The 26,366-nt window shown below is 43.5% G+C and overlaps 1 protein-coding gene across 1 annotated transcript in view; it reads left to right on the top strand.

The window, feature by feature from the left end:
• The window catches only part of ptprn2 (protein tyrosine phosphatase receptor type N2), a gene marked incomplete at its 3' end in the record, with an annotated part of 208,250 nt that overhangs the window by 154,999 nt on the left and 26,885 nt on the right, over nt 1-26,366 (top strand). Inside the window, exon 13 of the mRNA XM_079489306.1 lies at nt 25,147-25,365. Within this exon, the coding sequence (XP_079345432.1) occupies nt 25,147-25,365 (219 nt within the window). The remainder of the gene's footprint in view (nt 1-25,146; nt 25,366-26,366) is intronic.

Below are 26,366 nucleotides of genomic sequence, written 5' to 3'. Positions count from 1 at the left end.
ATGCCTGATTTATACTTGCTGCATGTCGAAAATAGCAGATCTACAAGCTTGCTAGCTTGTACTGGTGTGCTATTTTAATGGCACGGCATACAATTAATCATCTCCACTATAGTCCCTCCCTAACATTTTAGTCTAGTTTTTATTGTCAATATATTTAGACATAGTTTTAGTCATCATTAGCTTTTATCTTGTTTTTATGATGGTTCTCTCAGTGAAATATCATAGTCGATAAAATCATCATAGTTTTAGTTGACTAAATCAACACTGTGTCTGCTGCAGTTTCTAAATATACTGCCCCGCGATCGCCTCTATGACATGACATTTAATATTCAAATGCTGTGCCTGTTTAGCTTTGGAAAAACCTTTGCTTTGTACCAAGCTCGTAACCTGTTTGGTTAGGAAGTCAGCGAGTCAATATCCTCTTAATTTAACTGAAAATGCTGTAGGTCTGTGTACACAGAAGCCCAGAAACACATACATCTTCACTTTTATTCAAATCAGTATCAATCTTCTAGTCTAGTGCATTGTCAGTTGGAGGCTTATTAAGCCCTTTAGCTTAGTGAACTTGTAATGTTTCTTTGACACCATAATATAATTCTACAGTACTTCATTCCAAGTATGACGCCATCATTGCAAGTAAGGCTGCACATATAGTAAGGGATGAAACACCAGGATGCTGATAGATGCTGTGAGGAGCAGGCTGTCAAGATGTGATTTCTCCATATTTAACACGCACGCACGCACGCACACGCACACGCACACGCACACACCACACACCGTCGTGCTCAAACCTGCATGGATGCGTGGTGGACATTTCTGTCTATTTTTGCCACGGACATACAAAATGAGTATATATAGTACTTATTGCTTATTATACATATTCTATATAATATTACTGGAAACACAAAGAGCTAGCCCTGAATGACCATAACACGTCTGTAACTCTGAGGCCCCTATTCCACCAAAAAAGTTCTAGAACTGGTTCTGTTCTTTCACAGAACCAGCGGCCATTTTTTGATTCCATGGTTCCAATTGGAACCAATTAATTTTCAGTGGAAACACTCTGGACTGGTTCAATATTAGTACCAGTTCAACCCCGGTGGAAAAGGGGCCTGGGAGTATTCAGATCGATCCAAAATGGAATGGACCTGTCGGGTCCATTTGGTTCCATTTGTACAGTCTCAGAGTTAAGGGGTCCTTGCAAATACAACATTTGAGAACCACTAGTACCAGTGGGCTCCTTAAAGTGCCATAGTGTCATAGTAAATCAGAGTCATACATATTCCGAAGAACTGAACTTCATTCAGTAATTGGGTCTTATGCTCAAAATAAAAACATTATAATGTTATGTAAAAAACAAACGAACAAGGCCAAGTCTTTGCCATGGACACAGTACACATACTGTACATAACACATACAGATCAATGTACTAATGCACTTGAGTCACATACTGATGTGACACAGCTAAACATATAAGCAATGACATAGCTGTAGCTAGCTACGCATTCACTTTTAAACCCCAGGAACACAAACGCAATCACATTTGTCACACGTTGTGAGCACCGCAAAATGAAAAACGTAGCCTAATCATCACGGCCTTACGCAAAAGACATACAGCATAATTATCTTTGCAAGTGAAAATGTGCGAGATTGATTATATACATTTACATTAATGAGCCATCAACACATGATTAAGTTGCAGCAGTACTATACTGTAGGAGTAGTCCTGACGTATGATGTAGTGTAGATCATAATGTATTAATTTCTGATAAGCTATGTTCTGTACGTTGTACAGTTGTGTGGGTTTGTTGTCGAGGTGATCCAGTAGCTGTAGCAGCAAGGACATTACAAAGAGGCCATTTTAGCTTTTAACTATACTTTGGCTACTCGAAAATCGTGAAAATAATTATGTTCACATTTCTTTGAATGATTTGAGTTAAAAATGTTAAAAACTGGTCCCTGGAACAAAATATTTTGACACGGGTCCACGGCCACATCATATCATATCATCATATCATATCATACTATAATTAACTCAATGTCTGAATGAATGTCTGTCTGAATGAATGTGTGTCAGAAACACTGCCGTAACTGCTCACTGCCTGCACCAATCAGTCCCACTTTTCACACAGGCATTGACCATAATAGTATGGACGGTCTTAACGAAGCCCTTTTTTCAATTTCACAAATTATTGATTAATAATGAATGTATTAGTGCATTAAAATTACCCATCCACTTACATGGGAAAACGCGAAAAAAGTATTTTTCTCTCAGAAACCGTCAGAGCGCGTGCCTCCCCGCACTCACTGCCCTTATCTACTGTTTGCTCAAATATATTACATGGCCTGATTTCGCTTCAACTCGGCCTCGGTTTCTGTGTGCGGCCTAGAGGAGCAACTGAGCATGTGCGGCACTACAAGTCTTACACCACATGCGTTCGAGAACCCCAGCCAATGACTAGTACATACAATTTTGGGGGTCCTTGACATGAAAACGTTTGAGAACCACTGATATAGAAACATACGTTTTTCAGAAAACAGTTTGGATTTAGAAGACATTTGTAGAATCGGTCTTAGGTCTTAAAACGGCTTCTAAAACCTAACCTAAGTTTTCTGAAAACCTTCAAATTCTTATAATAAAACCACACCCGTGTGAAGTGAGGGGCTATCATCGTACATCATCATACATCATCTCATTCCGGCCAATCAGAATTTGCGTCCTCACCTTCGTCCAAACACTCAAAGCTGGCCATGCATTATCAATGGCATTCAATGTTTATGTTAGGACAATGTTTGTGTTTACACACACCCTCGAAGCTGGACATAGTTAGGGGCTATAGCACCCCTCAACAAATACATACACGAGGGGAGGTGGGCACATAGGTTGATGAACCAATAGGGAGCCTGTGTCTATAGTTTGAATCCGCCCCTCTATGCCTTGATAAGGGAGCGTTCTTTCAGGCTAATGTGAGACGTGCAGGCTGTGAGACTCATACAGGCAGGCAGACAGACAGACAAGCAAGTACACACTATGTGGTGGGCGGGGTGGGGCTGTCAGCCCATGTTAAGTAGCAGCGAAATACATGTGACCGGATTACAAGAGCCTGATTGCACACAAAAGGTACTTTTGAATAAATGTAATTGTTGGATTCTTCTGGAGCATGTCTGAAGGGGGAATAAATTAAATGAAATGAAAAAAATGTAAATCCTAGATGACATTTAGATATATAATGCCGCTTTCGCACTGAATGCCTGACTGGCAGTTGAATGTTGTAAATGATGACAATGTGTGTCAGTCTGTACATTGGAAGCGATGGACAGTTTTAACCCGTTAAAACCGGGAAAGCATCCGGGTCATTTTAGATTTTCGTGTTGGCTATTCAAGAATAGCAGACATACACGCTTATAGCGAGCTTGTATATCTGAACTAAATCTTGAACTAAATCTTCAATTAAAAGTGTTTGAACTATACTGATTTAGAAGGCTACCGTAGAATCGGCCTTGGGTCGTAATGGGTTAATTTGAATTGAAAAGTAACCAGGGCCATGTAACTGACATTGAGTAATTTAGTCGTTTGCATTAACTAAGTGCAGTTGCAAAAAAAGGTAATCGGTACTCTCTGACAAATAGATTACATCCAGCCAGCAGCCTCTAGCCGGCCCCGCAGCAGTGTCAGCGCAGTTGGCTCGTTGAGAGTGGTGCTGCGGTTAGCGCGGTGTGCCCCAGACTCTCCCCGCGGCTTGATTGGTGTGGCTTCATTAACATGGGCTCCTCCGATTAGCGGTAATTAAAGAGTGAAATCACTCAGAGTGCTTGCCTCCGGTCCAGGACTGCAGGCAGTGGCTGGCTGTCAATTGAGATCGCGGTGGGACAGAACTGGCGTTTCCTGGCCGTCTGCCACTCTGCCGTCGCCACCCGCCATTCCTCTCCTCAGTTGGAGAGAGTGACCCTAGAGGAGAGGGGGCAATGATGCCCGTGGCCATGGAGTTACCCCCTAAATAACCCCCAGCGCTGCACATGGCACACACACGCCACTCCCCGTGGACACACGCCGGGGCCGCAGTTGTCATGGTGACGACATGGGGGAAATGTTTAACGGAGACATTGAGGAGAATTGATGTGGCCGTGGGCCATGTGCGTTTTAGGGGATATGACCCTTCAGCTTGCTGGCACAGCAACAGTCACTGTGTCGGCCAGAAAGTTTGTCTCTCGTCTTTTAAATTACTGCCATATTTTATACTATCCAATCAATCAGCTATTTTAAAAATGTTTGAAAGGTTGAAGGTGGTTAAGTCTGTGTGTGGGTTTGATAAATATTTAACCAATGAAAAGCATTAAAGGAGAATTATACCACAGGTTGTTTTGAGGAAGCAATCTGATTGGTTGAAACAGCCTTCTAGCCGTGGATCAAACGAGCACCACTCCACACCTAATCAAAACATATAATTCAGCTGCTCTGTTTTCCCAGAGCGCAGCAAAGTTGGGGGCTAGGCTAGCTAGTTTCTTGGGACATTTGTGGTCGTATAGTGACTACATCTGTCATTAAAAAATATGTTTTTTCAGCGCTTAGTTTTAAGGGTAACTGTTGTATAATTGCAATATTACACTCGAGGGTGTGGTTTAACGTGCATGGTTATTGCCACTTCAGTGATGCTTGCGGAACTCGACTACGTCTCGTTCCTGACTGCATCACTGTCGTGGCAATAATCACGTTAAACCACACCCTCGAGTGTAATATTGCTTAATTCCAGACCAGCGCTTTTCTCACCATAATCTGATTATATCTTATTATTCAACAACCAGTGGTAGATGTGAGGGAAAAACAAAACATTGGATGTTATGTAATTTAATCACCTGTACCACTCGTTATTGGATATATAACTAGAAAATGTGCCCTTCTGGGCACAGGTCTCCACCAGGAGGATAGGACTGTGTGAGATGTTTGGCAAAATGTTTAGGAGTAATATAAATTTGCAACAGTTTTCTTCATTTTGTTGAGGAAATGCAGAGCCAGCATCTCTGAGGATAGAATTCTGGATGAGCAGGACATGTGCAGCATTTTGAACAAAATGGGCCACTCTTTGGAACTTTGGAAGGCAATTTTTGTTAGCCAATCAGTGTAGAATCTGAGAGATCCAACAGACTCGTCTTGATCACATGACTACAGAGATCATGTGTACCGATTTGCGTGAGATTTGGATGAAATCTGTGCGACTAACATAAGCAATGTGTTTTGCAGAAATCGGCCTCATGGTGGCGCTATAACCGGCAGATGTGGAGGGATGCAGGGACAATGTTTTTCCATGGCCTCTAGGGAGTGCGCATACACAAGTTGTATACAGATCGATGCAGTTATAGCTAAAAACAGGAATTGGCCTGTTATAGCGCCACCATGAGGCTGATTTTGAAAAAAAAATAGTGGCATGTTATCTGGGCCTAGTGGAAATGTGCGTCACAGTGCGTGTATAATTTCACGGAAATTGCTCACTGTGTTTGTGATTTGTGGCGTTTGTTCGAAACGGACCAATCACGTGAGCTTTGGAAGCCAATCTTAGCCAATCAGGATGGAAGATGGGAAATGGTGCAGATCCATGTTGATCACATGACTATGGAGATAGTGTATACCGAATTGTGTGATGTATGGATAAAATGTGTACGAGTAATCTACATAAATGTGTTTTGCCTAAATCGGCCTCATGGTGGCGCTATAACAGGCCGTTGAAAAATATTTGGGGCAGAGGTTCGTCGTTGGCATCCAGGGAGTGTGTGTGCAAAGTTTGGCATGGATCGGGCCAACGGGGGCGGAGATTAGTTGGTAACGGACGGACGGAAGGAAGGACGGACGGACACACACACACACGGACGGAGTGCAAAACATACTCTCTCCCCATGCCTTCGGCCTGGTGGAGACAATAACAGATTAATAGTACACCTGAGTAATGGCTGCGCACCACAGGGCACCCCTCCATGTATTTGTCTATAGCCATCCTTCAGTGACACATCCCAAGCAGTGACCAAGGAGGATTTGGGGGACTTTTCTGTTGGACACATAGGTGAAGAGAGGGGAGCTTTGGAACCCGGGTCGTCTCTCTGAGCTTCTCCACTGAACATTCCTCTTTGTCCCTGGGCTGTCAGTCTCAGTATCACAGACCCACAGCCCACTAACTCTCTCATGACTGTGGGTTTTCAATAATGAATGCTACCTCTGACTAGCTCTGTCATTCTGCAGCAGCCCACATATCCCTGCCTGCCTGCCGCCACTCATGTGTTTCAAAAATTAATTGCAATATTATCTCTCGGCAAGATAAAAAAATAAAAAAGAAGAAAACTTTGGTGAGGACATAACAGTCTAAAAGTAGTGTGGATTCTATTCAAACAAAATAATTAAAACCACTGTGATTTTTTTCCCCCCCTTCTGTCTGTGCTTGCTTTGCCTACAGACGACAATGTCAAATGAGATTTCGGTTGCCGTCTTGTCATTGTTATTTCTACATGCGTGCAATGTTGAAATGTGCATGTGTTTGTTTAGTGTGTGTATTTCGAGTTTTCACTTATACCATCGTAATGTCTCCAATGCCCGTGGAGTGGAGCATCATTTTGGCCAGCTCAGATAACGGTGCAAACACGTCCACCAGTACGATGTTTATTTTGCATTAAATTGCCTTTTGCCACTTGGAATAACCCATTTTGACCTGAGATCAGTTTTCTGGAAAAGCTATGTTTCTATGTCAGTCGTTCTTCGATTTTTCAAAAAAATAGCAGACCTACAAGCTCGTAGCGCGCCACTCGGTGGCGCGCTATGAGCTTGTAGATCTGCTATTTTTCAATAGCTAAAGCATAACATAATGCTAACACCAAAAGGGGTTCCCGCCCCAAAATGGGATAATTTATGTTTGGGTGACATTATAGCTAGCATGAACATAGTCCTAGTATCACTATCAGACATTTCTCTAGTGTCAACATGTTTTTAGTTCTAAAGTTAAATGATGCATGTTTTACGTGACAAAGTATCGAAGAAGAAAATCAGATGTACTACCAAACTGGATGCTTTTAGATTGTATGTCAGCAAGAAAGCTGACACCTCAATACGTTTTAGAAACACCTAAGGGATATTAGAAGATGTGTTTCAAGTCAAGATGACAGGCGTTGCATTTGCCTTGATGTTTACTGCTTTGAACCGCTTGGCTATTGGCAGGTCTCCAGACTAACATTTTTACACTGGTGGCAGTATAGTGCTGCCACTAAGTAGCACATGATTGAATTTGCTGTGGTGCCGCACAACTGTGTGATTGCATCTCCCCGTTTTTGAAGGTAGCCTATTATATAAAAGTCAAAGTAGGCCTATGTACAAAACATGTTTAAACTGTGATAAAGTGCAACCACTTTCAGGGCGGTCCGATTGATTCTAATCGTTCTCGAGCACTCCAGCAGCATTCACATTGGCCGAGTACTCTTCAATTTAACTGTAATGGTACCTCAGGGGGGGCACTGTGGACGATGGGGCTTTGGGAGATGGAGAATGTCATGTGACAGATGAAGAGTCACTTGTCAGGGTTTAGAGCGAATAATAAAGTTTGACCATGATGTTCCCGATGTGTTGTCTTGAGTTGTAATAATAACAATTCAATTCAAAGGGCTTTTTTGGGATGAGAAAACATACGTTTACATTGCCAAAACAAAAAGTGTAACGATACAATCAAAACAAAATGTATACGTACAATTGAATGTCAGAATCTCCAATTAATCAATTTCTATGTACCAAGATCACTAACCCTGATGCAAATAATAACGGTAAGGTGTTGCAAACTCCGGTACGGAACGCAGCGTTAACACTAATCACAACATCTGGCAAGTGGACCCGGATCCGCACCTGGGACCCTAGTGTGAATTTGCCCTCAGTCTAACCTCAGGTGTAGGGCGTGCCATTTAATGCAAAACCACACCCAAATAGGCAAACTATCTACTGCAGGGGTGGGCGACTTTGACGATGGAGAGGACACTATATTCCCACCACATTGCATATTACTGTCGAAGCAAAAAATAGCCGATCTACAAATGTGTCGCAGTGCGACACGTTTTGATCTCTGTAGATCAGCTATATTTGAATTGATATCCTCAATCTTTTTTTTGTATTTTTAAATTGGAACGCTGAAAAGTAGCATTTTATTGAATTTCTAATGCATTTAGTTATAGTTATGTTAACTTTATTAACTTATTGCAAATACATTGGACATAAAAAGGACAATAACATTTTAATACTAGTAATTAGCTGAAATCAATAATATATCAATGTTCAGATATTAACCTGTGGGCCGCATTAAGTGATGGTGGGTGTTACATAATCGGTGATTGTATATATATCATCATGTGGACCCCAGGCCGCCAGTTGCCCATGTATGATCTTCAAAAATTGCCAATCTACAAGCTCACATCGCTTCATGATGTCCAAGACAAAAATGGCAAGACTCGCCATTTCCGGTTTACTCCCCGTATCTGCATGAAGTAGGAGGACGCCTTTATAGGAGACCAGATGCAGGTGTGTGTGTGTGTGTGTGTGCGTGTGCGTGTGCGTGTGCGTGCGTGTGCGTGTGCGTGTGCGTGCGTGCGTGTTGGGGAGAGGGGGGGGGGGTCTAAGCTTTTGTTTAGAAAGATAGGGGGCTCCAGGGAAAAAAGACGCCCACCACCATGCACCCAAACTGTACAACATCCAGCTTACAGACACCCACACCTCCCAAACTGTACAACATCCAGTTTACAGACACCCACACCTCCCAAACTGTACAACATCCAGCTTACAGACACCCACACCTCCCAAACTGTACAACATCCAGCTTACAGACACCGACACCTCCCAAACTGTACAACATCCAGTTTACAGACACCCACACCTCCCAAACTGTACAACATCCAGCTTACAGACACCCACACCTCCCAAACTGTACAACATCCAGTTTACAGACACCCACACCTCCCAAACTGTACAACATCCAGCTTACAGACACCCACACCTCCCAAACTGTACAACATCCAGCTTACAGACACCCACACCTCCCAAACTGTACAACATCCAGCTTACAGACACCCACACCTCCCAAACTGTACAACATCCAGCTTACAGACACCCACACCTCCCAAACTGTACAACATCCAGTTTACAGACACCCACACCTCCCAAACTGTACAACATCCAGCTTACAGACACCCACACCTCCCAAACTGTACAACATCCAGCTTACAGACACCGACACCTCCCAAACTGTACAACATCCAGCTTACAGACACCCACACCTCCCAAACTGTACAACATCCAGCTTACAGACACCCACACCTCCCAAACTGTACAACATCCAGTTTACAGACACCCACACCTCCCAAACTGTACAACATCCAGCTTACAGACACCCACACCTCCCAAACTGTACAACATCCAGCTTACAGACACCCACACCTCCCAAACTGTACAACATCCAGCTTACAGACACCCACACCTCCCAAACTGTACAACATCCAGCTTACAGACACCCACACCTCCCAAACTGTACAACATCCAGTTTACAGACACCCACACCTCCCAAACTGTACAACATCCAGCTTACAGACACCCACACCTCCCAAACTGTGCATATCCAGGAATAGGCACAAAGCCATAGAGTAAACTAGAGGGCGAACTGCCCCGCCCGCAGTTATTCATTTCAATGGAAGTTGCTCACTGGCATTTGAACGTTCTACTTTTTCTTGATTTGGGCATCAATATTTGGTGTGCTAACTCCATGAACGTGCCTGAATCGATTCATGAACAAGTGCTCTGTGTTAAACCCTGGCTCGTGCATGTATTCCGCCTGCCTGCAGTTTCAGCTTTGGCTAGTAGGGCAGGGCGGCTACACAGTTTCACCCGCTCTGGGGGCCTGCACAAAGCACCTGGAGGGCATTCTGATGTCAGTACTATGGGGAGTTTGGGGGTGTCAGTACTATGCCTGGGTAAAAGGTTTCATGACCATATAGGTATAAAAGGGCATAAGAAACTAAGGCCTGTTCAAAGTTTGCACATTCAAGCTACAATTTACTATTAGGAAATGTAATGCTATAGCGCCGCCTTTGGCCGATCACAGTGTGATTCGGCTCAACGCAGAATTGGGATGACCCCTCCACCATTATGCCGGAACTGCAAAAAGTGGCAGAACAATTTAAAAAATACAATACAGTGCCTAGGCACCTGACGTTCCAAGTCAAGTGGCGGCAGCAGTGCCACCAATTATTATTTTTTATTTTATTTGTCTGTGGCGCTGGACAAATTTACGGTTGCAAACGCTATCAAATTGGTGGCAGTCTGGAGCTTCTAATTGGCTGGTGCTGTTATCCAGACAAGAAAGGGGCCTATTTGAACAAGCTCATCTGGGGAGAAAGATTGAATGACATGGCCGACACCCACTTGGCTTTGAATAGGTCCTGCCTCTGCAAAGGGAGGAGCATGAGACACAATTTGTTCCAAGGGAAAAACAGAAATTGAAGTCTGCCTGTCTGTCTGTCTGTCTGTCTGTCTGTCTGTCGGTCTCTGTCTCGCTCTCTCTGTCTCGCTGTCTCTGTCTCGCTCTCTCTGTCTCGCTGTCTCTGTCTCTGTCTCTGTCTCTGTCTCTGTCTCTGTCTCTGTCTCTCTCTCTCTCTCTCTCTCTCTCTCTGTCTCTCTCTCTCTCTCTCTCTCTCTCTCTCCTGCTGTCTTTGTTTCTCATTTCTCACTCAATTCAATTCAAATGGCTTTATTGGCCAGAGAAAATGTATGTATTGAAAGTCAGAATCTCCAATAAATCAATTTCTATTTTTTCTATTTTCTATGATTAGTAGTCTTTTAGGTGGTTTAGGTTCACTTCCACAAACTTTTCGGGTTTCAATTTGTTGTAAAAGGTTGTGTGAAGTGAAGAATGTATCTATCCCCTTACGTATTGATCTGTAGGGGCGTCGGTTTTTGAAGGGACGACCAAATCACAATGTATCAACTATCAACCCACGCAAGACAATCTCATTGTGTTCTGAACCACTTTAGGGGGCAGCACAGTGCAGACAGCACTAATTAGGTGGGATGTGAGTCATATTTCACTTTGAATATTTCAAATGAACCTGTAAATGACAACTCTCTTAATAGTTAATGTGGAAAACACAGAAATACTGGTACAAAAGTAAGAATATACTTTTTTTTGTTGTGCGTAATATATATTTGTCTCTGCCTTCCAGTTAGACTGTAATCCTTCCCAAATGGAAGCACAGTGACAGCCTTGCTTCAGATATTATCATGAATAATTTATCACAGCCCCCATTTCAAAGAACCGAGCACAAACTGCGAGGGTGTCGCGGATTGGATGGAAGTTAAGACCGCAGCGTTGGTACACAATTGTGTAGTTATTATAATGTAACAACAAAGGCGCTGGGCAAGAAATCTAAAATCATTTCTCCATTGACTAGAAATTGATAATTTAAAATGTGTTCCTCATTGACTTACATTGTACGGCAAGACCACTCTGCTGGCTCTTTTGCAGCCTGTATGTCCACTTTGGGACAAAATGTTCTTTCTAAGTTCATCACACACACACACACACACACACACACACACACACACACACACACACACACACACACACACACGCACAGTTATTTTAATGATGTTTGGGAGACAAGAAAAACTTTCCTATAGGGTTTTCACATGGGTAATATGTGTTTTTAGATATTTTAGTATTTCAAGGTGTCCATGGGCTCCATGATGTCATGGACACTGCAGGGCTCACTTTCTTCCTGGACTACAATTCCCATAATGCTTTGGTCCAACTGCTCCTCCTTGTGGATAGGGGGAGGGCTGTCTTACTGAGACAACATGTAGTCCAGGAAATAAGTGAGCCCGCAGTGTCCATGACATCATGAAGCCATGGACACTTTGAAATACTAAAATATCTAAAAACGCATATTACCCACATAAAACCCCCAGGAAAGTGTTTTTTGTCTCCCAGACATCATTCATATAAGATCTGGTTGCAAAAGGGGTGAAGTGGCCCTTAACCCATTTTGGGCGGGAACCCTTTTTGGTGTTTTAAGCATTACGTTATACTTTAGCTATTGAAAAATAGCAGATCTACAAGCTTGTAGGTCTGCTATTTTTGAAAAGTTTTTAACTCAAATCTTTGCTTCTGGGAGGAAAACATGTTTTCAGATGGGGGTCGGTGGCCAATTACATACACTTTTGGGGGTCCTTGACATGAAAATGTTTGAGAACAACTGACATAGAAACATAGGTTTTTCCAGAAAACTGGCAGGATTTAGAAGGCATTTGTAGAATTTGTAAAATATCCCCACTTTCCAGGAGGAAAAGCTGGACTGAATATATGAAAACGTCCTTTGGGAACAGTCGATGTTTGGGAAGCACAAATGTATGGGACACACAATGGACAGGTGTGTTGCGCTTGGTGTGGGGTAAGTGATCACACAACCTATATTGTGTGTCCCATACAGTTGTGCTCCCTAAAGGCAGTTCTGATATGTTCAGTCCTGCACTCATTCCGGGCCCCTCACCAGGGAGAATGTCGTCCGTGTACGGCTCATGGAAAAGTGGAGATATTTGACTAAATACTGTACATGTTTTCTGCCAGAACTTTCAAATCAGTACGAAACGAGTCCCCAAAACAACTCCAAACCTTAGGAATTAATTATTGTGTGAGTGAAGATGCAGATGAGGTCAGTATAGTAACCGTCCTATAAATTAGGACCAATTTATAGCTGTGTATTTTTGAGTGGTGCAAACCACTCCAACGACCAGCTTTGTCTGTATGTATCTGTGTAGCATGGTTGCTATGGTTAGTGTGTGACGTCACTGCACCACTCAGTTCACACGGGTGTGATTTTTAATACATGAAATGGATGTAAGATCACAAACATTCTAGGGCTATGAACTTGTAAACGGAGAATATTCATCACACGCACGCACGCACGCACGCACGCACGCACGCACGCACGCACGCACGCACGCACGCACGCACGCACGCACGCACGCACGCACACACACACACACACACACACACACACACACACACACACACACACCTGCGAGTGCGCACATGCACATAGTCTGCACATAGTTCAGCAGTGTAAAGGCAATTACTGTAATCTGATGTCATAATAGTGTGCCTATAGTACAGTATATGTGGTCCATGTATGGACAGCTCAGCAGACTGAGCTCTAATCAGTATCTCTGCTCTGTGCTATACGTGGTGCGCTCTGCGCTTCCTCCCCGCACTCACTGCCCTTATCTACTGTTTGCTCAAATATATTACATGGACTGATTTCGCTTCAACTCGGCCTCCGCTGTCGAGCTATAATATGCACACACAGTGTGCACTCGCACGCACGCACGCACCCACGCACGCACGCACGCACGCACGCACGCACGCACGCACGCACGCACGCACGCACGCGTCGTGCATGTGATGAGACTCACCTTCGTGCGTGTACAGTATGAACCGGCATATGCAATTATGGGGAATCTCAGCATCTGAATCATCTTTATTGTCACATCACAGGTTTACAGGCGTAAGACAGTGGGTGGAATTAGTTTTTGTGCAAGCTCCATCATTTTGTCTGTTTCCAGAAAAGAGCCGGTGCAAGCCCATGTAAGCAAACGAATAATCAGGCAAAATACAGTACAGTAGTGCATATAGTAGATATTGTAACCTTGCATTCTTTGCTCAACCGCACTTTGCACACAAGTGAACACATCACTGGATGTCTGTACTCTGCTATCTCAGGTAGTTTGTAGGCTACTTGATCCTGACATTTGTTTAACATTCCCCTATTCTCTCTCTCTCTCTCCCTGCGACTATGTGGAGTGCCATAATGCCTCCTTTCGTCCCTGTTTAAACACGCTCTCTCTCTGCCTTTCCATCATTTTTCCATTAGAAATGTGAATTGTGTCACGGAGACAAACATTGGGCCAGCAGAGGAGGCGTATAGATAACGTCGCTGTCGGGTGGAAACCTTGTATGTAAAAACTGTTGTTTTTCAGGAAATGGGGAGGAAAATATCCTGTGTTCCAAATGGATCCAATGTACAGTAGTTATTACGTAGTCACTCGCAAGCTCTTGTTAATACTTTTCATTGCTTCAATTCGTTTGAAATTAAAAGACGTAACGAATGTTCTAAAATAGCATGTTCTAAAATAGCAAAAATAGCAGTTCTACATGCTCACAATGCGTGAGCAATGATTTGGTATATAGATCGGCTATTTACGCACATTTTGCATGACACTATTAGATCCAGGGAATTCATTTATCACATTTAAATAATAATAATAAAAAAGAACATAAAAAGATCAAATATGGAAATACAAGGTTTCTGCCCGACAGCAAACGATGAGCCTCAGAGCGTTTCAGGCTTTTTGAACAGGACAGCTGCTTCTCAACTCAGATGAACTCCTGGAGAGAATACAGACCAAACTCTAGCATATTATCACCCGCCTGTCACTCGGCGTGACCGCCACCAGGGTGAATTTGGGTCTTATATATTCAACGGGTGACCGCAATTTCGCCCAGAGTGTTACAGTACGGGGCTCCCTGGGATTGAAACTATGGCCGTCACCACTCCCCAGTGGGATAGCCATTAGCGCGGGGCCTTGCTGCAGGATGTGACATGAGTCGTGAAATCATACCGCACCCCGTGTAATGGTCGGAAAGGTGTGGAAAATGTGTTCCGTCCGTCGCACAGGGACCTAGTGGAACCAAACAACAAGTGTCAAAAGTGAGGCTTTTCCCTCTCTGGAACAGATATAGATAGTGGCTGGTCCTCCTTAGCAGACATTTTCCCCTCTCCTGTTTCTCATCCATTGCCGTGTCAGAGTGGATACCCCGTGCTTGGATGAGCGTGGATGTAGATAGGGCTGACAGGTGTGTGGCCAGCTTGTACCTCTTATAGGAGAGAACATGGGTTCCTTCCAGCTCACTGGAGAATAGGATAATAGGCATGGCCACTCAGTGGACTTGATGTGCAGACTGATTTCCTCAAGTTTAACCCATTTTTGGCGGGAACCCCTTTTGGTGTTAGCATTATGTTATGCTTTAGCTATTGAAAAATAGCAGATCTACAAGCTACGAGCTTGTAGGTCTGCTATTTTTGAAAAATCGGAGAATGACTGACATAGAAACAGCGTTTTCAGAAAACTGTCAGGATGTAGAATACATTTTTAGAATCTGATCTCAGGTCAGAATGGGTTAATGGGATATGCAGGGTCTATTATTTATTTTGTGTGCCAAGGATCTAACCACTCAGCATGTGTCCAGCATGAAAAGCCCATTCGTGTATGCGTTTCCCATTGTTCTGCCACTCCTGTACTGAAATTAATGAAATGTCAAAATGATCTCTCAAATTGGTTGCCTGGACCTCCTGTGTGTCTTGAGGCAGTCAAAAAGGAGACAGAAATGTTGAATCAATTGTAGAGTTGTTCCGATACCAATACCAGTATACAGATATTGCCTAAAATGCTGGTATTGGTATTGGCGAGTATGTCTGTCAATGCCAATCCTTTTCCATTTATCACATGAGGATATGTCATAATTTACAGTCATCAATTATTTTGAATGGTTCAGTTGATGTTACACTACTGTTATTATCTTACTGTACTATATGGACCGATATGCAAGGAATCGGAATTGGAATCGGAAAGGAACATAATTTATCGGTACATCTCATTGAATTGAATTGAATTGAACATTGAATTCATATTATTCAGTGTTTCTTTTCCTACAGTGCAGCAGAATAGGTTTGTTATAGTACAGAAAGGATGAGGCGACAAAGTACTATGGCTTATAGGGCGGATACACATAATCGTCATTGACGGACTCACTGGAGCATATTTAAAGATCGAACTCGACAAAGGAAACAAATATCACAATAATCTCCATCTTGTATAAATTATTGCTTTGGATTATGGTCAGTTGAAGTGTATTGTACGGCGGACCCATGCAGACTGCACGAGGGGATACTGGACGCTGCTTGAATACAGGGTGGTGTCTGACATGGCCATGGACGGACCCGCGGTGGACATGGAGCAGGTTTTTTTTCTATTCTTTTTTTTTTTTGGCCCTTCACATTGCCAACTCCAGCTGTCACGCAGAGGGACAATAGGGAAGAGGAGGGGGTTCACCCTGAATAGGAAAAAAAATAAACTGGAGAGCGCTCCCCCCCCCCCCCCCTCGCCTCCCCAACAAACCCTTCCCCAGACTCGTCATCTGCATTTGACAGGACCCCCGTTCTCCTCTGTTCACCGCCCCCTCTTCTTTTTGCTTTCGTTCCTTTCTCTCCCCGCTCTCTCCATAATCCCTTTCTCTCTCTCTCTCTCTCTCTCTCTCTCTCTCTCTCTCTCTCTCTCTCTCTCTCTCTCTCTCCCTGCTACGTGCAGCTGTTGCGCTCCATAGGATCTTTTTTGGGGGGGGTGGGGGGGCTGATTGCTAATTAGGATAGTGCCGCGAATATATATTTTTATAGCCTTGAAACTTATTTTAACCGTCTCTCTCTTTTTATTTTTTTTAATTTGTATTATTATTGATTTTATTTTTATTTTTTTTGGGGGGGGGGGTGTATGAAGCAGAGTTTAAAACACTGGAGGCTACAACTACCACACATCCAGCTTACAACTATTTATATAGTGCACAATCTTACTGTGTTTGGGAGCCTGTATGTATGTAGACACTAGACAGGTGCATGCAGGTCACTTGTGGACCCATCTTGGTTTACCTATACTGTATGATCCTAGACTGCTAGTTCTATGTATTACCTCGTGTTTTCCTTGCTCACTGTATAAATCACTCTGGATTAAGAGTGTCTGCTAAACGCCTAAATTGGAATTGTAAAGCGTAGCCTATGCCATAATAATAATAATAATAGTGGCGCTATAGCTTTTGGATGCTATAGGCTATACACTTTGAAGAATGGACTGTCCCATTCTGCTCACATAGCTGAATCCATGGGAGAGAGAGCAAGGGAAAAGCAAGAGCCTGAGAAAACAGCAATTCACACCAAGCACAGAGACCCCTAGTAGCTCAACAAATGAGTGACTAGCCCTATGTCCATTCATATTGCCCCTCAGCCCGCAAGCCTATTAGCCAAGCATCCCTCCTCGAACATTCACTGTGGACAACATGTGGAGGCATCGCTATAGCAACCAGTGGATATGACATGTGCAACGGACGGGGAGCTCCTGAAACGGCTGAATATAAGGAGGGGCTCTCAGCCTTAAACTAAATGATTGCGGAGAAGAAAAAAAAAAACCTGCCTCCCCCCGCCATCCACCCCCATCTCTTTTCATTGGCACAGAGGCGCTGAAAGGACTCACATTAGTGGGCTCCTGCACATTCTTCCAAGGCTCGGAAAATCAGGCGGGCATATCCCACATTCTCCTCCTTTTTTTCTCCTTTTTTTATTCTCCCCGACTCTCTCTCTCTCTCTCTCTCTCCCTTTTTCTTTTTCTTCATCTTCGTGTTGAAGCCGCCGGTCTTTTGTTAGCGCGGGAGGCGCATGGGACCCTCGCAGGGGAACTTTTGGGGGAAAGGGAACGGCAGAGTGGGCGGCCAGGACGCACAGACGTTGCTTGGAGCTGCCGAGGGCGTCAGTGGCTAACTCACGCTCTCTGGAATACCAGCTATAACCTGCGTTTGCTGCAGAATGTGTGACCTGCGTTTCAGCATGGATTTGGGTAATTATCGGCGTATATGTATATGTTTTGGGCTATAGTTCATAATTATGCAATTTGAAATGCGGCAAATGCGTAAAAGGCGCATCAGGAACCGGCGCAGCGTTTGAACTTAGTTTAATAGCAATGTTTGATCAATGATCATGTTCAAGATTGTGGTGAGATGATGGTTTTGTAAATATTAGTGTTTGGGGATGAAATTGGCTCTGCGGTACTTTAGAATTGTTTCGTTACTCCATCCTATATCTGCGATACCACAGCAAAGCAGAAAATCGTATATGCTGCAACCGATGTACACTGTCCAGGAAAGAAAATGCATGGAGCTATTTGAAGTCAAAATGCTTTTCCCCTATTTTTCCTCAACTGAGAATTCATACTAAAACTTGCACAGTAGCTTTGGTTGCCTCGTGTCAGCTTTGTGACACCTGGCTGTCTGGCAGGGGACAAAGTTTTCGTTAGGGGATCATTCCCCTGATACTGCCTGAGAGTTGGCCTGAAGGTTCACGGTATTTTATTTTATTTGTGTACATAAAGATCTGTTTGGACATAATCATTGTTAAAAAACGGAAAAAATTATGTGTGTGTGTGTGTGTGTGTGTGTGTGTGTGTGTGTGTGTGTGTGTGTGTGTGTGTGTGTGTGTGTGTGTGTGTGTGTGTGTGTGTGTGTGTGTGTGTGTGTGTGTGTGTGTGTGTGTGTGTGTGTGTGTGTGTGTGTGTGTGTGTGATATATATATATATATATATATACTGTATATATATATATTGTTTGTATATATTGAACCATTCTATGCCACTCTGTTTCATTCCAAATAGTCAATGATTTACATGCGGTAGACACATTAAAAATGTTTAGAAATGTGGGTTTTAGTATATGGAAATATTTATTGGAATTAATTATTGATATTTTCGTACAATTGTACAATTATCTCCTTTTGGAAATATAACATGTCTTGCACGTGGTATTACTTAATCTTTCAACAATTTGGAGAGAGTTATTTCAGATGTCTGTGAATATTCTCATTTGAATTCTTTACGATAGGCCTCTTTTTTTTTTTTTTTACTTATGAACCCCAATTTGAAACTTGTGTGCTTTATTCTTTACGAAAATACAACAAATTGTTTATAATATCTAGTATACATTTGGTGCTGGATGTCGTTGGGCATTGGTGTGTTGGGCAGGCTTTTAGGCTTGCACTAGTCAGAGGTATTGTGATTTGACTCAATGGATAGCTGGCCGCCCCGGTGCCATCTCTCTGCGTGACCTTTCCGCTATCATTTGAATAATCCAGAGGACCGAAATCCATCTGCCCTTTGTCTTGTCTTGCAGATTGGCTAATCCAATAGACAGAAGGAAGATGAATAGGCTAGAGGAGGGACAGACAGAAAGGGGGGAAATCTGTTAGAGAGAGTGAGTGATAACTTAAATGAGTTGGTATCCCGAGCAGTGGATCACGCGCACACGCATACACATGCATGGAAGCACATGCGCGTGCACTGCACACACACACACACACACACACACACACACACGTACACGCACATGCGCGCGCGCACGCGTGCATGCACACACACATGGACGCACGCACGCACTCACGTACGTACGCACGCACTAAGCATGTGACTTGTGAGAATATTAGTCTTAGTCAAGACTTTAAACGGAATACGGATAATTTGGGTTTAATCAAATGTGTAGGCTTTTTTAAGATGACATTTACATGTTATTAAAAGGTATAACTTTTATGTCGGGTACATGTGTCACTCTTGGTCACTCAAGAAAATCATGTTACATTTAATGTATAAAACTATTATTTTCCACTTACAGTTATAAGGTTAAAAGGGGATTTAAAAAAGTATTGCTTTATTTGTAATTATTTAGTCAAACAATAAACACCTAAGCTAAAATGTCAGTTTTCTTTCTGAGCTGTTCTTTAGCGGTGTCTGTTAATCTGCTGCAATTTTCACCTATATATAGTTGGTTATTTTCAACAACAACAAAAAAGAATCCAATGAACAAAACCTCTGTAGGCGTTAAAAAAATTGTTCGCAGTCTCTCCATCGACCTCCACCCCCCCCCCCCCCCTCTCTCTCTCCCCCCCCCTCTCTCTCTCTCTCTCTCTCTCTCTCTCTCTCTCTCTCTCTCTCTCTCTCCCCCCCCCCCCTCTCTCTCTCTCTCTCTTTCTCTCTATCTTTCTTTCCTTTTGCCTCTATCACATTCTCTCTGTCTCCTTAAAACCTCACCCGCACTCCCCATCCTCGTCTCTCCACTTTTGGTCTACCATCTTAAAATAAATCATAGACTATACCCACCTCACTTCACCTCAATGTATTTTATAGATTTTGGATGCTATAGGCTATTACACTTTGAAGAATGGATTTGTATCTCTATTGGTTAATTTTCAGCAGTTTTTAGAATATCCGAGAATTAACATGAGAGGAAACATCGTGAGGTTAAGGAAAAGCTAGGAATATGATGGAGCATTTTGAATTCATAGGGGGGGGGGGGGGGGTGGGGGGGGGATTCTACAGGCAATGTCGTCATGGGTATATTATATTGTGACTAAGGGTTGAAATGTTTAGCCATAGTAAATGAGGAAAAAAATAATGATTCAAATCTTTTTTGAAAGATGTTCAATTGTGTGACCTGGCTGGAGAGAGATAATGGCTCGGAGGCATTCATGTAAGAAATCCACGCATTCTCGCTATTATAACCTAATATTAGCACTTATTTTCAAAATGTCAGCTCAATATGTAACAATTAAATGGTTATTATTTTTAGTCACAGACAGATAATAATGGAACACATAATTGGAACGAGGCTGTTTTTTCTCTCTCTGCAATCAAATGTGAGACTCTTCAAGACACTCAGCTGCAGTCTTTTTCTTGTTGGTTGATTGATAGAGTTGTTCCGATACTGATATACAAGTATCGTAAAAGCTGCCGATACTGCCTAGAATGCTGATATCGGTATCGGCAAGTAGCCTAGATGTGCCTATGGCATTCTGATACCATGTAATTCATCACATGATGTAATGTCCTTTACAGTCATCAATTATTTTGTATTTGAATGCTTCAGTTGATGTTGCAATATTGTTTTAATACTCTTACTGTACTATTTACATTATTATTTTGCTAACTTGTAGCTGCACTACATTTTTACTTGTTCCTGATATCAGTGGTCCTCAAAGCATTTATTTTCAAGGACCCCCATAACTCTCAGAGATACAGGCCTAGAAGAGCCTGGGATGGGATGGGATGGGATGGGATGGGATGGGATGAGATGAGATGAGATGAGATGAGATGAGATGGGATGGGATGGGATGGGATGGGATGGGATGATATGGGATGAGATGAGATGGGATGAGATGGGATGGGATGGGGATGGGATGGGATGAGATTGGGATGAGATGGGATGGGATGGGATGGGATGAGATGAGATGAGATGAGATTGAGATGAGATGGGATGGGATGGGATGAGATGGATGGGATGGGATGAGATGGGATGATATGGGATGGGATGATATGGGATGAGATGGGATGGGATGGGATGAGATGAGATGAGATTAGATGAGATGAGAGATGAGATGAGATGAGATGAGATGAGATGGGATGGGATAGGATGGGATCATGGGATGGGATGGGATGGGATGGGATGGGATGGGATGGGATCATGGATGGGATGGGATGGGATGGGATCATGGGATGGGAATGGGATCATGGGATGGGATGGGATGGGATGGGATGGGATGGGATCATGGGATGGGATGGGATGGGATGAGCCTGGGATGGGATGGGGATGGGATCATGGGATGGGATGGGATGGGATGGGATCATGGGATGGATGGATGGGATGAGCCTGGGATGGGATGGGATGGGATCATGGGATGGGATGAGCCTGGGATGGGATGGGATCATGGGGTGGGTTGGGATCATGGGATGGATGGGGTGGGTTGGGAGGGGATGGGATGGGACCAGATGACTAGGAAGGTTACACCGACCTACCTATACCTACTGTACCAGTGGTGGAAAAAGTACTCACATTCTTTACTTAAGTAAAAGTATCAATACTGCAGTGTAGAAATACTCTGTTACAAGTAAAAGTCCGGAATTCAAAATGCACTTGAGTAAAATGACAAAAGTAATTGGCATGAAAATGTACTTAAAGGACCAATCAATCATTATGCAGAATGTCCCGTGTCATACGTTTTCAAATCTTTTGAAAATAGCAGATCTACACATTGCACAGTTTGTAGATCGGCGATTTTCAATGGCCAAAATGTATACAGTATATAGGGCTGAATTGGTTATTGTATGTTGTGTAATTATAATCCACAATCTGCAAAGTAACTCAAGTTTTCAAAAAATTTGGTGGAGTAAAAGTACAATATTTGGATCCGAGATGCAGTGGAGTAGAAGAAAAATTACATACAATTGGGAAATACTCAAGTAAAGTAGAAGTACCTCAAATTGTACTTAAGTAAATGTACTTGTTACTTTCCACCACCCCTTCAAGTCGAACAAAGTTTGGTCACATTTGTACCAAGAAGTGACTTTAGGCGGTTTGGGGAGTAAGAGTGATTATAATTATAAAGACCCAACATGACTACAACATTCACTATCACCAGCCTCAGGGTTATAAACTGTATTGTTATTGGTCTGAAATGAGGTGCTGGGGGGATGTAGTACTTGAACATATTCAGCTATCCTTCAACTAGTTTATTATTTTACCCTCAGTCTAAATGTCAAGGTGCTGCTATTTTTCTTGCCACTCAACGGATTCAATACACCCCTCCATGTTTGAATATTGCATGCAGGGAATTGGACAGAGCTACTGCCCCAATATTATTTGTTGGTGCTTGCCTTTTACACGTCAATATTGGCATATTGGCCAATAAGGTTATGGCAAAGGTTTTTTCTTTTATTTTTTTCTTTCTTTCTTTCTTTCTTCGTCATATTGATTTCAAGATTCAAGACAAATAAAGAATATAACAGTAATAATGACAAATAATAATGATATGGAATATCAGCAGTATAGTAAGAAGACAAAACCAATATGTACATTGATCATACATTAGTCATAAATGTATCTCAGTACATAGTGAGGTGCTACTTCTAACCGTATGTGTATAATGTGTACACTGTGCAGTATGTGTGTCTACTCTGCATACATATCTACAGTATTTACATGTATCTCTGGGTGTATGCGTATTTACATTGTGTGCATACAGTATGCTTTGATATCCAAATGTGTCATGTGTAATAGTGCGTGGTGTGTGTGTTTAAAGACTTCTCTTTGGCTAATATGGCTAAAGACTTATATTACTACTACCAGACAACACTCATGGTTCTATTGCCAATGCTCAGTGACTGCACATGCTACACAGCATTATTATTTCCAGCTCTGTATAGAAGTATTTAGAGACATTAGCCAGAATAAGAAACGTCAGTTTGAGGATGATTTCAAGACATGTATCTAGACAATGAATTATTATGCTCAAAAGAGCCTGCAGTCAGTCGGTGTAACCATTTTCCACCTGTATCACAAACGGCAAACGGGAGGCTATGTCTATCATGCGTCTACATTTTCACATTGTCAATAAGGCGAAATCTTTAACAGTTGTTTATCATGGGCCATTCCCAATGTTCACTTCATCGCATAATGCAAACCAAAGTTTGCATTAGTGTGTTTCTACAGGGAATAGTCTTACAGTATAATAATGGACCAATTATTATTCAAAGTCCAATTACTTTTCCTACAGTCCTGTCATTAATTCACATACAGTATGTCTTCCTTTTCTACGCTGGAGCTCACCAGAGGCTGCTCTACTTTAAAGTGCCTTACCACCCACCAGTAGAGGAAGTGTAGGGCAGTCCCATAGTTTCAGCGTGAATACAGAGAAAAGGGCCCTTTCTAATCAACCGGTCGTGGATCTATATGAAAGGTCTGCTTTTGGACCACCTGTGTCTCTCTGTGCAGCCCTGCTATAGCCTTTAACCAAAGTGTCTTGCGGGCTGCATGGGGTCCTATAATCCGGCCCACCTCAGCGACCAGAGGAGCTAATTAACCAGCAGCTTTTAGTGTCCCAACCTCCCGGAGACGCACAGTGGCAGACCACCCTAAACCCCACCACTCCAAGACCCCCGCCTCCCCTTCCCACTCCTCCCCTCCCCTCCCTGCCAGGGACTAAATAGGGCTGTAAATATCTATAGTGGAACACAGTGTGGAGGCATCACTGGACAGGGCAGCCTGCTAATGGGAGAATGGACTGAGTCTCTCTCTATGCACAGTATATACAACCACCATTAGCACTGGCTAATGAGCGGGGCTGGTCCGATTCGACCGCCGTCGACACAAATAGCACAGCGTTTCATTTAAAGGAAGTTATTGGCTATAAGGACGATGGAGACAAATCCTGTGCTTTTCAGTCATGGGCAAATAACGGCAGCGATAACGCGTGAGTCATATTGTGATTGCGCAGCTGTGTTTCAGAGAAGTGCCTCGGTCTGCTGGGAAACGTTATACCTGCTAGTTTGGTTTCCACTTTCCTCACTCACACACATGAGTGAGTGTTCTTGCATTAGGGCCGAAAGTCCCCAGAAGTATAGTAGAAATACTAATAATAATAATAAGTATAGTAGAAATAGATTTGTCTCAAGGGTTATTTTAAAGTTAATTATATGATTTGGGGAGTTGGGATTACAATTAGGAAAAGATTCAGTTTGGGTTCAGGTTTATATAGGAATAGACATTTAGAAGTTATAGGTTTAGGTGTGGCTATAGAGCTTTGCCGGATTTATTCACAACATATGTGTGTTTGTGTGCATGTGCGCTCGTGTGTGTGTCACATTTTATTTGTCTCTTGTAGAGGTACATAGGACTATATAGGCGTGTGGTTTAGAGCTATGACTGATTTATTCACAAAGCGTGTGTGTGTGTGTGTGTGTGTGTGTGTGTGTGTGTGTGTGTGTGTGTGTGTGTGTGTGTGTGTGTGTGTGTGTGTGTGTGTGTGTGTGTGTGTGTGTGTGTGTGTGTGTGTGTGTGTGTGTGTGTGTGTGTGTGTGTGTGTGTGTGCGTGTGTGTGGCAGGCATGCCCAAGCCGAGAGCTAAGGCATCGGCAAAATTCTGTTCAGTGTCTGCAATAATTGGCAGTCGCCATATATGGAGAAGGCTATGCTTTCTGTACCCGTGATCTGTATCCTGAAGCACCACTTGTTGTAGAGTTTTCCAAGGTTGCGCATCCACTATTGTTTGTGTTCAAGAATTTCTTGTAAAATGTGATTGCAAATAAAGATGCTAAATGTGTGTGTTTGTGTGTGTGTTTGTGTGTGTGTGCGTGTGCGTGCGTGTGCGTGTGCGTGTGTGTGTGTGTCTGCGTGCGTGCATGCGTGTGCGTGCGTGTGTGTGCGTGTGTCTGCGTGCGTGCGTGCTCCAGAGGGGCAGTCTGCCCCAGCTGCCCGTGGTGAAGGAGACCAGGGTGGAGTCGGGCCAGTTCCTGCTGCTCTCTGTGCTGTGCATGCTGCTGGTGCTGGTGGCTCTGTCCGCCTCCACGGCCTTCTTCTGCTGGCGCCAGCGCTCACACCTGCACCACGTCAAGGAGAAGCTGGCCAGCCTGGGGACTGACGCCGGCGCCGATGCTACCGCAACCTACCAGGTGAGAGCAAAACTGAGTCAGTACTGTATATACCCCCACACCCCCTCCCTACGCCCAGCAGCACTCAGCCATGCAGTGTGTGTGTGGTCATTGGCTGAATGTGCACTCGGATCTCGAAGAGGCTGGTGTTTTTTTTTCATTGGATGACACCTGTGTGTGTGTGTCTGCGTGTGCGTGTGCGTGTGCGTGTGCGTGTGTGTGTGTGCATGCGTGCTTCCGTGTGGAGATATGTTTAAGTGTGTATGTGCACGTGTGTGTATATATGTGCACGTGTATGTGCGTGCCTGTGTGTACGCACATTTCTTTTTAAATTGTTTTGGGGAGAGATGGAGGAAGACATGCAGCAAAGGTCGTCCGGCTCGGGACTCGAACCTGCGACACGCTGTCATTACCAACCTGAATACCTGGACCGCTCGGCCGGCCCAGGCCACACACGTGTGTGCATGTGTGTGTGTACAGGGGAGAAGCCACCAGTGTGCCTACTCATGTGTCCCTATACAGAAAAACGGGCAGCGCGCATGTGTGTGCGTGTGCGTGCAGGCCTGTATGTGTGTGAGTGTCTGATGTGTGTATTGTACATGCATGATTTAATGCGTGCATGTGCAGTGCATGTGTGCAGTGCAGTGCGTGCGTGCGTGCAGTGCGTGCGTGCGTGCGTGCGTGCGTGCGTGCGTGCGTGCGTGTCTCTCTGGGTCCCTCCAGGACCACAGGCAGCCTGGCCCGTATTGATTGCACAGCGTTGGGGCTCAGCTGTGCCCAGCGTGGCACTCAGAGCACATTTTATCTGCATGTAGCGTTAACATTTTCAATATTTAATCAGGTTCTCACATTGTTGTCACAGAGGTGCGGCGTTAGAATTGCCATTTCTTCTGAATTTTTTTTTACCGTCACAATTTATTGACCCATTATATTGTCCTCATTGTGCTACTGTGTGAAAAGTCATGGATTCTGTATGGGCCATTTATGCTCCATTGACCTTGGGGATTGGATAAGGTGTTTGA

This window comes from Electrona antarctica (genome assembly GCF_951216825.1).
Source record: "Electrona antarctica genome assembly, chromosome: 20".
In the NCBI taxonomy this organism is placed as follows: Eukaryota; Metazoa; Chordata; class Actinopteri; order Myctophiformes; family Myctophidae; genus Electrona; species Electrona antarctica.
The sequence above is the reverse complement of the archived record's forward strand: the minus strand, read 5'-3'. Positions and strand labels throughout refer to the sequence as shown.